General features: G+C 36.8%; 1 protein-coding gene across 1 annotated transcript in view; it reads left to right on the top strand.

The window, feature by feature from the left end:
* TTC27 (tetratricopeptide repeat domain 27) overlaps nucleotides 1-14,976 on the top strand; it is a 142,130-nt gene that overhangs the window by 78,931 nt on the left and 48,223 nt on the right. Inside the window, exon 10 of the mRNA XM_010581214.1 lies at nucleotides 1,739-1,852. Within this exon, the coding sequence (XP_010579516.1) occupies nucleotides 1,739-1,852 (114 nt within the window). The remainder of the gene's footprint in view (nucleotides 1-1,738; nucleotides 1,853-14,976) is intronic.

Raw genomic sequence — 14,976 nt, 5'->3', positions numbered from 1 at the left:
TAGTGTAACAGAATACCCATAGTGGAGAAAATGAGGGAAAGGGTAACCTTTCTCACAAAAGAAGTTTTTAAGCTAAAACAAACATTGTTCAAGTGTTTGCCTTAACAATCCCATAAGTTGTTGGGTTTTTTTTTTAGCAGCCACCTGGAATGGCCACCAAAGAATAAATTCAGAAACCAGTGTCCTCTGTTAGGAATGCCTTGCTTGTGTCCTGTAGTGGAGGGTTTGTCTTAAGACCAAACAAAAATAGGCAGTAGACTGAACTTCCCATGATGAGACAGGAGAGAGATGAGCTCTCGGAACTAGGATTTGGACCAGTTAACAGATTTACTGATGGTAATTAATTTGTAAAAGGGAACTTGAAATTATATGGAACGTAGAACATTGCGATTGTGTTCCCCTAATACTTCCAGGTCCTCAGCATGTAGAGGATGGTATAGAAGCCTTTGGGTACTTCTTAATGTAATACTGAGTAGAAGTCATGAAAGAATCAGTGCAGAGACTGTTGGTCACAAGAGGGAGGATCAGCTGTTGTTGAAGTGTTTGGTGGTTGTACATGCGTTCATACTGCTTTCATTTATGCTTTCATTTGCTGTCGCCTCTCTTTCCATTGTAGTTTTGCTTGGAGAGAATTTGTTTTAGCTTGTTTCTTTCTGCTTCCTTTCCTGTGAAAACACTAAGGAAAAGAAAAACAGATAGATTGGAATATGACAGGAATTTGTCAAGCATTTCACACAAACCACCAGGAAGGTATACTTTTTAATGCTTTGGGACATCTTTGAGAGGAAGTAATAAAACCACTGAGGCTTTTTCTCCAGTCTACAAATATCTATAGACAAATCTATTTTCTCAGAGAAGCTGTATCATATTTGCAGTGTCAATAAAATTAGCAAGGAAGTTTTCCTGCTGCCTCCCTTTTCAAAGTGAATATCTAACAGAAAAACAGTATACTGTGTCTGAAACCATACTGGAAAGAATCCAGGTGGTCTATGTTGTTATGGGTTATCAAAGTTGTATTGGTTACATATCTCCTACTGGGCTTTCCTAAAAATTAGTGGTTGGAAACTGGCACCAAGTTCCTGGCATCAGGGCAGAGCGTTCCAAGTGATAACCTACTATGTCTTTAGGAAAGCTTTTTACCTAGATCATTCCGTATTCCCTATGCATCTACTACACGTCAAAAATTATTCCTGTTATTCTCAAGTCATGGCACATTCTAAATTAATTAATATTCTTCATTTTCTTAGCAATTTCAGCCCATTTAATGTGCAGGTGCTGTTAACGCAGGCAGCAGAGTACCTTGCACATGAGGAGAGGCCAAGACAGAACTGATTTTGTTCAGCCTTAAGAAGTAGGATCCCTGCTGCTGTCTACAACTGTCCAGTGTGCAGGTGTGGAGAAGGCTGAGCCAGACTACTCAGTATCAAATTCCTTATTTTCCTTTCATTCTGAGAAGCTATTTTAATTGGTACAGTTTGGTGTATGCACCATATGGGTACATGTACACACAGTGCTGCAGTAGCTGAGAATGAGAAAGTAGTTTTGTTGGCTGCCTTTTATATTGAAAATAGATTAAGGTAATTGGTACAGCCTTCAATTCATCAAGTAAGTACTACAGCTACATATTTGACTTCCAGAATAGGAAAGAGCATTCATGCTTGAGAACACTGTTAAAAACTTTACTGTCTTCAGTGTGTTTTAAAATGAAATAATGAAAAAATGTTATTTTTCTCGGCAGTGCTTGCTCTCTCAGCCAAAGTTCTGGGCCATTCAGACATCAGCCTTACTCCTTCGGACGAAGCTTGAGAAAGGAAGTACTCGCAGAATGGAACGGGCAATGAAGCAGACTCAGGTAAGACTTCTGAGCTGCCTTGTTATAAATAGGGGTTCTTTATATATCGTATGGAAGCAGGCAGGAGTTAGGAGCTTCTGCAGTTTCTTTCTGTGAACTGTACAGTGAGATAATTTTCTAATTAAGTCTCTAAATTAGATGCCAGTTTTGGGATAAACTCTTATACGTACAAGTAATAAATGGTCACTTTCTTTCAAAAACATGGCAAGTTTTGGAAGATTGAAATTAAAATCTGTTTTCTTACCTCTAGTTTCTGACTTCTGATCTGAGGAGGTTTTTATGTAGAAGTTCACGAATGTGAAGCTGCTACTGCTGTCATATTTTTAAATAGTTTTTACTCAACTAAATCTGTAGAAAACACTGAAACTTGTAAATAGTTATTGTTATTGTGAGAACAAGAAAACACGTTTGCAAATAAAGCAGCACTTTCAATTTACCGTTTTGATATAATACTTAGTGATTAGTATTTTTATGGCAAGTTTGAGGCAGTGATTAAATAATCTTGCTCCAAACAAAGAGAAGATCAGTTTTCAAATACAAAAAAGAAATTTTAAAATTCTGAAATGTGTCAACTAATAAGATTTATTTAAAAAATAAATTTTTCAAAGGAAAGATCTGTAGGCTTTCTAAAGATAATTTTTTTTTCCCTTCATATTACAGAGTTTTGATAGCCATTTGTCATCTTTATGCTCTTAAGTCTTGTCACACACGAACAGCAGCCATTTCTATATGTCCATCAGGCAACAGTCCTGCTGACTAAAACAGCCAGGAGTGTATAAAACTTATCATTATGGTGCTGTGTAATTAAATCCTGAAAAGCTAATGTTTCATTTAGAATCATTATTGATGCATGGATCTTTGAAATGCAGCTTGGATGTGCTGCTGCATTTTTCTTTTGCTGAGGAGGACATGGAGTTGCTATAGTGGAATTTCCTGGGGTCAGTAGGAGAGTGTCAAGGAAGTGAGGATTCCAAGTCTGGGAGATGTAGCATCTGATGGCATCTGGGAGGGGATCTCAGAATCCTTGATGCCCTAAGCAATAAAACAGTTGGAGTGTGTCCAACATTTTTGTCTAGCTTGATTAGACCTGAGTACTAGAAACTGTTATACTATACAGTTTGACAGTCTCATGACAGAAATCTTCATGAAGGGGCTATCATTGCAAGTACATTTGTCTGACTTCATCGTGTGCTGCAACTGCAGTAATGTGAAGGATTTGATTAGCATGCACTGTGACATTTTGGGAGGTGACCTCACAGTAGACACAGAGACACAGAATCTGTGGTTTTAAATATTATCTTTAACCTTAATATGTTTATGTTTTCTTTCATTAAGTTTTCTAGACATTTGAATATAATGACATATTTGTGTTGATTTGATGTGGTATGAAACTTAGTTTCCAAAAATAGTTAAAAGTTGTTTAAGAATTGATGTGTGCTAAATTAATCAAATAACTTGAATAACTTTCCATTTAAGGTTTTCATTCCTGAGTTCCATCAGATCAGAATTTTTTAATATCATGGTTTCTAACAGTTCTAAGAAAGAATCAGTAAACATAGGGTGAATGATGTTATTTTCATACATAACACAAGTTTTTTTGATGTCTCATCTTCATGAAGATGCCAAAGAGCTAGCAAGTTCTGTGGCTATTTATCAGTAGAAAATGGATTTCAAAACCATAGAATTTTCATACAAATTGTTTTTGTGGGGTTTTTTTGTTTGGTTGGTTTTACAATTTCATGTTTACTAGTTCAGATTCCTGTAGAAAGATTAGATACTGAAGATTAAGGGAGGAGGTGGGTCTAAATATGATTAGATTCCCCCATTGGTTGCAATATCAAATTTTTAAAATAATTATAAAAATTCAAGACAGCTTGAATAAGAAGTGGTAAACTAAATCCTCTGTTACTTACTTTAGGGTTGTCTGAACAGTGCATGAGCCATTGTAGGCTCTGACATTGATGCTGGGACTCTCCTGTCTTCTACTGTAGCTCTCCTTCCTTTCCCTATTTCTACCCTTACCTGCTTCTACACTGGGTCTGCAGCTGATAAGCATCTTTTTAGATTAATATCACTGGGCTGGCATATGCTGCTTTTCAGCCTTAAAGCAAGCCAGGCTAGACTGTTGGTTTGTCAAATAAAGCGGTTTTGGGCTACATTTTTTCGTGGCCCTGGCTATGTTTGTTTAACTTATTTTAATTATGTGAAAATAATTGCAGCTATTTTTGAAATGAGGGTATATTGGTTGAATTTAGCTGCCACGCTCCAAGTATTAAATATATCCCTACTTTACATCAAACAGGTTTTATGAAATGATTTTGTAAGTGTTTTTTTCCTAATTGGAAAGCTTAAAAAGGAATGTTCATTTTCAAAACCTTTTTCTGATTACTTTAAAAATCTGAACTACAGATAACATAGTCTTTGGAACAGGTTTTAAAATGATCATTCGGGGTACTCTGAAACATACTTCAGCTAGTAGCTAACTGGATGTGAGGAGGAAAGTGGGGTTTTTTTTGTAACTTTTTCTGGATGCTACTGGTTGTGTGTCCAGTTTTTGCCTAAATGAGGTTTGGATCCACAAAAATAAAGTTGAAGATTTCTAAAGCCAGTACTTTTTTCATCGATTTTTTCTAAGAAAAAGAAACAGTATGTGAAAGCTTAACCAGCTATTTTACATTCCACTAGAATATTTAGTCATGACCAGTATAATATATATTGAAGTCTGGATCAAGGTACTGCCAACCAAAATGTGTCTCTGGATACAGTATGATTTTTTTAAGGTTGGGTATTTGTTTTTTTTCCTTATGGATGTAGGTGAGGAATGGTGAGAAGTGCTAGGGTGGAAAGAAAGGAAAGAGGGGGAGGGAGAAAACAGGAAGAAAAAGCGATCATTTTTGATAAATAGCTCTCCACATAACCAGAAACCTGCCATTTCTACATCAGTTTTGAGATCTTCACCTACCTTCTATTGTAAGAAAGTAATTCAGAAACTATTAATAGTGGAAAATGGGTTGGAATAAGCTGTTAAACCACAAATTACTGCTGAAAGTGCAGCCAGAGCTCAAGTAATAGGATGGGGGAGAAAAGGGGGAATTTTGAGTGGTCTAGGAGCAAATGAAAAAAGAGAAAAGGGAGGGATGATTAAAAAAAACACCCCAAAAATAAACAAACCAGTTTAAAGCACATAAAGGATAGCATCCCACTGTAGTTTCTTGATACATGAAATAAGTGTACTCCTCCATTACAGTGGATTTTTAAATATTTTTAAGATTGAAGCAAAATGAATTAAAATGCCATGCTTTGTACAAAGGATGGTGGGGTAGAAGTGAGACCATTGTTGCTGCAGTGAAAGAGGTGAAGCTGCCACGTGCCTGGTATACCAGTAGCCTGCTCAGGCTTATCCTACAGTGACTTGTTACAGCGACTTCCTGCAGCTTGGTCTGGATGGTTACACTGGCTACCTCTATGCTTGCAGCTTTTCTCAGCTTGTTATGTGCCCCTTTTCTGATTGTATTTTCTGCTGCTCTCTGCACCTCACGATAGCATGCCTGTAAGCTAATCGCCTGGTTTTCCTAACACACAGTACGACATATGCGGTATTTCATACGGTTCTTTCTTGCTTGCTTTTCTTGGCAGCAAAGGAATTTGCCTCTTAGGGGAAGAGAAATGTGTCTTGAAAGGGTGTTTTTAATAAGACTTCAGGAGACCTGGGAGCAGACTAGCAATATTATAGGCTAATCATTATGTCTAAGATTGAAAAGTCACAGGAGATCTTGTTTTATATCCTTAGTCATACACAGATGTATGTGCTTGGGAATTCTGTGTCAACTGCCCTGTAATTTTCACTTAAATAATACTTCAGAGTGTCATTTTCTCCAGCAACTAATGTTTTTCTGTGTGTATGAAAAAGGGAAGTAATTATTTTTTTGTTTGTTTATTTGTTTAAATTGTTCTTACTATAGAAACATGCTAGTTGGTGTTCAATTCTTTCAAATTGAAAAATAGTTTATGTACACCTATAGAAAGAAAAGGCTGGTATAGATCTAACAGAACTGGCGTCTTGAGCTCTATAAGCCTGAATGCAACTTTGCTGTTTCGTTATTTTCACATTGATGGACTTTAAATGGTTATGCAAGAAAGTTATGTCATTTATCATAGCAACATGTCCTTTTTATTTTCAAAACTAAACTGTCACCTCCTTGCCAACTTACTCCCTGTCCTTTGCTTTATTTGGCGTTTGTTCTACATTGGACAAATTCAACGTTGAAGGGAAGAGTTCAAAAAGGAGAGGGGAGCAGCCTTCCTCCCACTAGGCTGATCTAGAGATGTTTGAGGCTAACAGATTTCTCCCGCTTCTTTTGCTTCTCAAGTCGTATATCTTTTTGATCAGGCCTCTCAAGACCTGGTTGGAGCAATAGAGTGAGTCTTTTGGTATGACCAAGGGAATTAACAATGCTTGTCCATTCAGCTAAACTATTAGATCACTGTACTAGGAGTTCCTATTCCTATTCCTTAACCCCCTCTTGTACTCTAGGAGTACATTAAATAAGATTTTAATAGTTGCTTTTATTTGTGTTTGGAATGGGAGAGGGGAGGAAGGAGGAGAAAAATTAATTGCTAATAAATTTGTTTCACATGAAGTTGAAAGTTTTAACAAAGTTAGTGGGACCTGTGAGATGCACTGGTGAGCTGAGATTTAAATCTCTTCCTTCAGGAGATTAATAAGTGGAAGACAGACCTCTCTGTAGAGATCCTGCATTGATATCCCAATAGTTGTCAACTATTATGAATTGTATTTATTATTAGAACACATGTTCCAAAAAGTGTTTAAAAAGGGGAGAAAAGCCAGGTGTCTTATAAAACCTTTCCTCAATGAATTCTACACACGATCGCAAGGTCTCCAGAACCCTAGAAATAAACCTTACTACTTCAGAAAGCAATCACAAGAGAGAGTGACCTCTTGGTGATAATTAAGATTTCAGTCTCAAGGCACACATTCCAGAATGTATTTCATTTTGCTTAAGCACATGACAGATTTGACAGAAGATGCTACATGACACAAGTGATTCTGGGGATACACTGAACTCATTAGCACACTTCAAAATAATTAACGTGGTGGTGCTTGGCTCCCTCTGTTTTATTTCCACTATGCAATTATGGGTTTTGTTGGAAAAAAAAAAAAAAAATCAGAGATCCAGTCTGCCAAGAGTTATTCAGGAATAACTGAAGTGGTTTTGTACCACTGGCAAAAAAGAGAATGTTGAATAGTATAATTTTCCAGGTAATGATTTCTGCCTAGAAGTTTTCTACTGCACTGTTGTATTTGCCAGTTTGGATCAGTGCTATTAGCCGGTGTGGGGAAAAGAATGAAACCATTCTTTCTGTGCTAAAGTTTCTTCATGTTTTCTTAGCTAGTAGTTTTAAAGGACAAACCTTTTTGCTCATTCAGTACCCAAGCTGTTCCACTTCTAATGTCAATGCACTTTATAAAAGCAGCCAAAAATATTAAGCCTCCTATTTTTTCCAAATGTTTCCCATTGAATCTTAGCTCCGAAGGCATTTACCTTTCTCCCTTCAGACTCTCTTCACTCAGTGTCCTGACAATTCTAATGATGGTATTAGGAGTCATAATGTCAGACAGTAGAATCCTTAAGCCATATTGAACTGTAGTATTACAGTCTTTTTATAGACAAAGTGATGACAGCAAGTTGCAAGGAAAAATATGAATATCAACAGATTACAGGACACAACATTCACATCTTTCTGCCTAAGCTTTGCCCTGGAAGGCATAAGCATTATAAGCTCAACTTCAACAAACTAAACAATTAAAATAATTAAGTTCCACATGTAATCAGACCAGATGCAAGGCATGGAGGACACAGTATTCCCACCTATTGATAAATTGAATAGATGAAGCTTTACAGCTGTATGTCATAAATATAATTGCAAATCTGGAGATAGGTATCCCGAGGTGAGCTAACAAACCACGTTCTGAGATAGCCCGGTACTGGTAGACAGATTTTCTTGAGGCGCATTGTCCAATGCATATGCTAGGTACTACAAACCACACTCTCCCTTTTGCTGAGGCAGTTGTCTGTTCCTCCTATAATGTAATTAAACTCTAACTTAACAGTGATAGCTTTTCTTCTTTTTATTTCTTTCTCCGTCCTTGTCCTTATTTCCCCCTTTAGTGAAAAACAGAAAGCAAAGCTGATGCAAGAAGTCTTTGGATCTATTTTTCAGCATTGACTGCAGTTGTGCCTTCCCCCAGAGCAAGCTGATTTGGGAGCTATAAAAGCAGTGTAACCACAATAGCTTGGAACTTATTGCAGGCTTACTATCTTGAAGTGTATGCAGTTCCTCTGCAGGTTTGCACCCTGTGTGAAGTGTTTTATAACTACTGTTCACCAATGGCAGTATCAAAGCTAGCTAACTAACTACAAATAGGGAACTTGCATCTATACAAGATGCAGTTGTCCTCCATGGGTGAGTCTCCACACATACGATTGCATGAGATATATGTCTACTGGTTTAGGGCAGATGTATGCAGCTATACTGAGCTGTGACAAAAATTTCAATTCATCTCATAGGAAAGGGGGAACCTTCCAAATCTCTTTGGAAGAGGGACTACAACTACCTCTCCTGTTCCTGACTCGTATAAAGATGCAGATTAAAGCTAAGGTTGGCTGGATATTTTTAGCATTTGAGACTGCAGAGTAAGAGAGAGACTACAGTGCTGGACTGCAAACAAATAAGCTGCAAGCATACCAAAAAGGGGGCAAGATGCTTGTATGGAAATGGGGATACTCTCTTCCCTAACGCCAAATGATCTAGCCTGGATTAGGGCTAATTTTAAATGTATCATTGTCAGGGTGAATTGATGGATGATATCAGTATTCTTGCTTTTGCAACAGCAAATGAATGGTCTGGTTTTAAATCCGTCCTTCACAAGTAAGCTTGTAAATCTAGCTTCTTCTAGGACTTTAGGGGAAGTTCTGCTTGTGCCTTTTGATATATCATAAAAATGAATAACATAATTGACAGGTAAACCAGCTTTTTCTTTGAAAACAAAAACATTCAAGGAGGTACACTTGCTTGATAATGATAATGTAATAACTATAAAATCATATTTCATATAAGTACCATTAAATAACTAAAAAATAAATGTAAATGGCATAAAGAAAAAAAAATATACATAATACTTTTCTGAAGATTTTGTGTCCTCTCTAAGTGGATTTGTCCTAAGGCTTAAGTCATTAACAGGCTTTAACATTGAAACATATATCCTAAGCGCTGACAGTCAGTAACTTTGGGCTCAATATTTGTCCAGAACAGTAAGCTCATAATTTTGAAAGTCAGTAATGCTGTTGTGCTATTAGAGGCCTCATACGTTTTACCATGCTTCTTTGGGTGGTAGTGTTTGACGACAACAAATCATTTCAAATGGCAATTGCATAGGAGATGCTCTAAATTGCCTGGTATACTGCTTGGCTCTCAATTTCTAATGAAAAGGAAATACTACATCAGACATTCATGAAACCAGTTATCTTCTACTCATGACCTTGACCTCTTCTGTGCTAATTTTGGTATTGAAATGCTTTATATTTCATTTGGGATTGTTGGACTCATTTCCTCTTGTGTGCTTTCCTTCCCCACCCAGCTGCAAAAGCCCAATTATAAAGAAACTGAAGCTTTTTTTAGTAAAATGACACTGACAAGCGAAGTGAATATTTGTTTCTTAGTTAGCTAGCATTGTTTTCAAAGTGAAATACACATTTGCAGGGCCTGGTATAACAAAAACATTCACATTAAAAATCTACTACATGACTCATTTTAGAAAATATACATACATGCACAGTTCCAGCACCCTAATCAGTAACTTCTGCCCCAGCATACTTCCCCTTACAACTATCAACATCTTTTTGCATCTTAAAAATTCACTTGGAGTTAGGCAGTAGTCCAGTACTTCAAATTCTTTTGCATAGATGCCTTACAAATTTTTGGCGTTCCCTCTTTCCTGCCAAGTGACTGTATAGGTAAAACCAGTACCTTAGATTCAAGAGGTAGTCTTTTCCTGAATAATTTTGGAATTTGAAGTCATTATGATGTGGATAACTTCGGATTGCTTAAACATTGTCGTGGTTTAACCCCAGCCAGCAACTAAGCACCACGCAGCTGCTCACTCACTCCCCCCCATCCAGTGGGAGGGGGGAGAAAATCAGGAAAAGAAGTAAAACTCCTGGGTTGAGATAAGAACGATTTAATAGAACAGAAAAGAAGAAACTAATAATGATAATGATAACACTAATAAAATGACAACAGTAGTAATAAAAGGATTGGAATGCACAAATGATGCGCAGGGCAGTTGCTCACCACCCGCCGACCGACACCCAGCCAGTCCCCGAGCGGTGAATCCCTGCCCCCCCACTTCCCAGTTCCTAAACTAGATGGGACGTCACATGGTATGGAATACCCTGTTGGCCAGTTTGGGTCAGGTGCCCTGGCTGGGCATGAGAAGCTGAAAAATCCTTGACTCTAGTCTAAACACTACTGAGCAACAACTGAAAACATCAGTGTTATCAACATTCTTCACATACTGAACTCAAAACATAGCACTGTACCAGCTACTAGGAAGACAGTTAACTACATCCCAGCTGAAACCAGGACAAACATGTAGGGGATACTTAGGGAATAAGTTTAAAGTGAAGAGTTAATTTGTTTGCTTGAGGACGAGGGGAGTGGGGGAGAATGAATTATGAGAATATCACAAAGAACAAGGTCTGGGAAATGTTATATAAACAGTAGCTTTCCAGTTTCCACCATGTAAAGTAGAAAAAAGAAACAGCTTTAACTGGTACACCAGAGAATTAGACTGAAAAACCTCATAGATAAAAGGCCTGCTAAAGGTAGGCAGTAAAACAAGCATAATTTTTCTAAATGCTCACTTTCTGAAATAAGGTTAGCAAGAAGTAATAAATCTATTTTTTTATAGAGTAGGAAGTGTAGAATAATTGTTTAAAATTGGTAATTTAGCTGATTTGTTTAATGCTGAATACATAAAAATGTTAATATCTTTATACATTCCATATCTCTATTGATGATGCAGTCACTGCCTGTAGAACAACAAAGTTTAAAAGTCCAAGTGATAACACAGTTATAACATAAGCTAGGGTAGAGAAAAACTGGTACATCTAATTAAAATTTAGGTACTTTATTACCAAATTTATTAAACCTACACTTATAATCAGTAATCTAGATTAATATACCAGCAGGAGACGTATTTTGATGCTGAGGTTTAAAGATAATTGGATGCATGATCTGGTGAAAATCATTGGCAAAGTAACTGGAATGAGAGTATGTTGAAGTGGTAAACCAGCCTTCAGCAGCTGCCATGCAGGTGCAAAGGCATGTTTTCTTTCATCGCTCAGTCCCTGGTTTATTCAGAGTTGAGAAACTCCCTGGGAGCTCATAAGACAAGAAGGCATGTTTTTTCTTATTTGCTCCATAAAATTAGTCCTGAAACACTAAGATCTACTAATTTTAATGTCTTGTAAAACAGTGTAATTAGATCCTATGCATTTCTAAGATATCTACAAGAAAGGAGCAAATTATAAATGTAAAACATTTTGATAGTTGTCTTTCTGGTTACAAGGCCTATAATTTTATTTAATTCATATAATAATGTACGTTTGATTTATTTGCTAATTGCACTTCCATTTCCATCTAGAAAAGTCTTAAAGCAATGGTAAGTTAACTTCTTTATTTAGGACGTGAGAATTGGCATTCATCATTTTCTAACATTTAAATTTAAAAAAAACAGGAATTTTATGCTGAAGAAACAATTGTCTTAAACATGTTTACATTGGGTCTTCCTGGTTTAAAAAAAAAAAAAAGATAGAAATAAGGCTATGAATAATTGAAGAACAGTCTGATTCTCATGGCTGATGAAAATTAATCTTTTAAAGGAAAAGAACAGAAGTCACAAATGCAACAAAATCACCAAAACAAATTTAAGAAAACCCACCACGAAAATTATTTGCTGACTGAAATAATATTGGAGTTTATTAATTCAAATTGCATAAATTTTTATCAGTTATCTCTGGCTCAAATATGCTTTATCTTGAATGACACAAATCTGTATGTGTGTTTTGGTTGATTAGGGCAGTAGTCTATTAAAAATATGGAAACTATTTACTCCATAAAATGGCTTTTTAAGAGCCATATTAAGACAAACAGAATGAATTTTGCATTCTTTTCAGATTTTAATAGTTTTCAAGAATGATAAAAATATATGTAGAGCAAGTATAAAATGCCCTGATGATGATAGTTTTGCACTTACAATTCAATAGTGGTGATCAGTTTATTACAGGTAAGAAATTAAATCAGTTAAAACAAAGCAGTTTTCTCTGTCCTCCCAGTTTTCTCCAAGGAATATACCCCCCATCTTCCCCTGCAAAGCCTGCCAAATGAGTTTTTTGGCATGACAAGAAGGCACTAGGCGCATAGGTTATTGTAGTTCAAGAAGCTCCAGGGCCATGTTGAACTGGCCCTCAAAACACAGAGGATGAATTGTCTTAAAAGACTGACAGTCACACATGTAGTAGATAGGGCCTTCTTATTTACTGAAATTAAGCTAAGATGTACAAAAACAATTGCTGGGAAATAGTACAATAACAGTGAGACAAATGTTATTGATAGAAGTGTTTGTGTCTGTGGTTTTTTTAATATTTTGAAAGTGATCCAGCATTGTTCTGAAAAATTCTTCCATCAAAAGGTATTTTAGTGCTGCTTTAACCATTGCAGGAAATGAGAGACTAGAGACTGGTTTTAGTGAAAGTGAAAGAATATGGAAATAGTGGTGCTCTAAAACCTGCAAAAGTTGGAATAGGTAATAAGTCAAAGCCAACTTAGTAAATCCTAATAATTAGTGGTCCTTGCTTTTGTTCTTATATACTCACTCAATAAAGAAAGAATAAACAGTCTGTCAGTAAGGCTTTTCTTTTCTCCTGATACAAAAAAAATATTTTACTTCTGCAGGTCAGCATACAAGCTGTGATTTTAAGAGAAGCCAATGCATTTATTGTCAAAGGAGATTTTCAGTGGGAAATCTGATAAAAGGTGAAAAGAATTACTCTCAAATTTTCAAGTAGGGGCAAGAAAGTGGTCGTACAGCCAAATCAGGGTAGAGTCTGAGAACATTACGTTGGAAGCATTTTACTTTTATGATGTAGGTCAATACCAGGGATAATCAAGGAGAATGCTTTAGGCAATTTGTTTCTTGAACACCAGTTAAGGGTAAGATTTCAGCAGATCAGTTTCTGCAACAACACTGATGAAGTATAAGATGTGGAGATTTGTAATCATTGACCTAGGGAGTATGGATTCACAGAAAGTGGGGTGAAGGGATTTGTAAAGAAAGTCATTAAACTGGTGACATATCTTTGTGAGATAAATTTAGAAATAGTGAAGAAAAGTAATGCTTGTGGAAAAGATAGAATAGAAAACAATGGACTATTGTGTAATTAGTGAGGGAAAATGTTATTTTTCTTTTTTTAGGTTAAGTAATTGTATAATTTACAAAAACTAAAAATAATTCAAAAATTGAAAATGTTCATGCTTTGACATTAATTTGTAACTGTGATGCTGTAGTAGGGAGTGAGAACTGCATTTTCTCATAGATGTTTCTACTGTAAGATTTTCCATCATGCCAAGGGCCTAGCTCTCCAGTAAGTTACAGGGAGGGTTGGGTTATTAAAAAAATTATTTAATATGGTAACTGTACGTGGTTTCTAAATGTTCAGAGGTAAGGAAATTTGGGGAATCTAGTATGTAAAGAATCAGTTGATTGGAAACTATTGTGCTGGAGGCAAACTTTGCAATAGTGTGCGCTGGATGTATCTTCTAACCAGAGGACTGTTTGCTGGCCTAACTCAACTCATTTAGTTCCTGTTCCAGTTATAGTTATGAATTGAGGAATATATTTGGCTTCTGAACTTTCCAAACTGATTTAAGGACCATTGATTCAAATAATCATTTGGATCAGTGTATGGAGAGTTCTGTGATGATATGATACTGGCTCTTTTCAATGTTTCCATTTGCTTTTGCAGTTACCCAGTTTCTTCATGGTATTGTTGGCTGTCTCAATATTGTAAATTGTAGCACTGTGGTTTTGTGATAAGACTTGGGCATTTTGACAGATGTGGAGATGTCATGATGCTTATAAAAACCTACCGTGCCTGAACTAGATTTTAAACGGCATAAATATTATTGTTTGTAGCTATTATACACATTGATGTGCTACACCTGCCCATTTTTCCAGATGCAGATCTGTGCAAACGTTGAAGTTGCCTAGAAATAGAAACATGCAGTAAATTATTCTGCCACAGAACGCTTCATCTCCTGCTTTATTCCATTTTCCCCTGTGTAAAATGCATGCAAACAAATGTCATTATTAATGTTGCAAGTTCAGACACTTAAAAGTTATAAAATGCCAAATTATAGTGCAATCTTAAAGTATTTCAGGAGGCCTCAAGCTGCACCTTGCCAGGACAGTTCTTCTGGTCTGAAATCTACCTTCTCCCCTCTGGTTCTCCATTAAAGGTGCAGACTGAGGGTTGGATGAATGGCCAGAGGCCCTGCAGACTCCTGGGCTCACATTTTTCTCTCCCCTGGAAAAAATGGTAGCAGGAAGTAGGCAGTGGCAGCTGCTGGTGGAGGAGTTAATTTGTCCAGTCCTCTTCCTCTGGCCCAGGTTAGAGTATCTCAAGTAAAAGGGGGCAGCTGAAAGCTGAAAGCAAAGTTCATCTGTTCCTCTGGCAGCGGTGTGCTACCTCCTTCTGAAGATTTGCAAGAAAATTTCCTCCTGTGCCAGACTGGTGCCATTAGAACTTGCAGCTGATTGTCCTCCATTAAGTAATTGAAGGCTATTAATGGATTAAAGCGTGTACATTTTATACTGACTGTCATTTTGTTTCTACAGCCCATGGTTTTGTTAGACAGGACTGTTAGTATCCTGAGTCCATGTTTAGTTGTAGTTGCTCTTCTGTGAAGTAGCACAAGATCTGTCCCTCAACCTGTTTGGTGCGAGTGACCAGCACAGACCATCAAACTCTGTCCAGCTGAAT

The sequence above is a fragment of the Haliaeetus leucocephalus genome, unplaced genomic scaffold (assembly GCF_000737465.1).
Source record: "Haliaeetus leucocephalus isolate CR32 unplaced genomic scaffold, Haliaeetus_leucocephalus-4.0 Scaffold752, whole genome shotgun sequence".
NCBI lineage: Eukaryota > Metazoa > Chordata > Aves > Accipitriformes > Accipitridae > Haliaeetus > Haliaeetus leucocephalus.
Note: the sequence above shows the minus strand (reverse complement) of the source record. Positions and strands in the feature narration are given on the sequence as shown.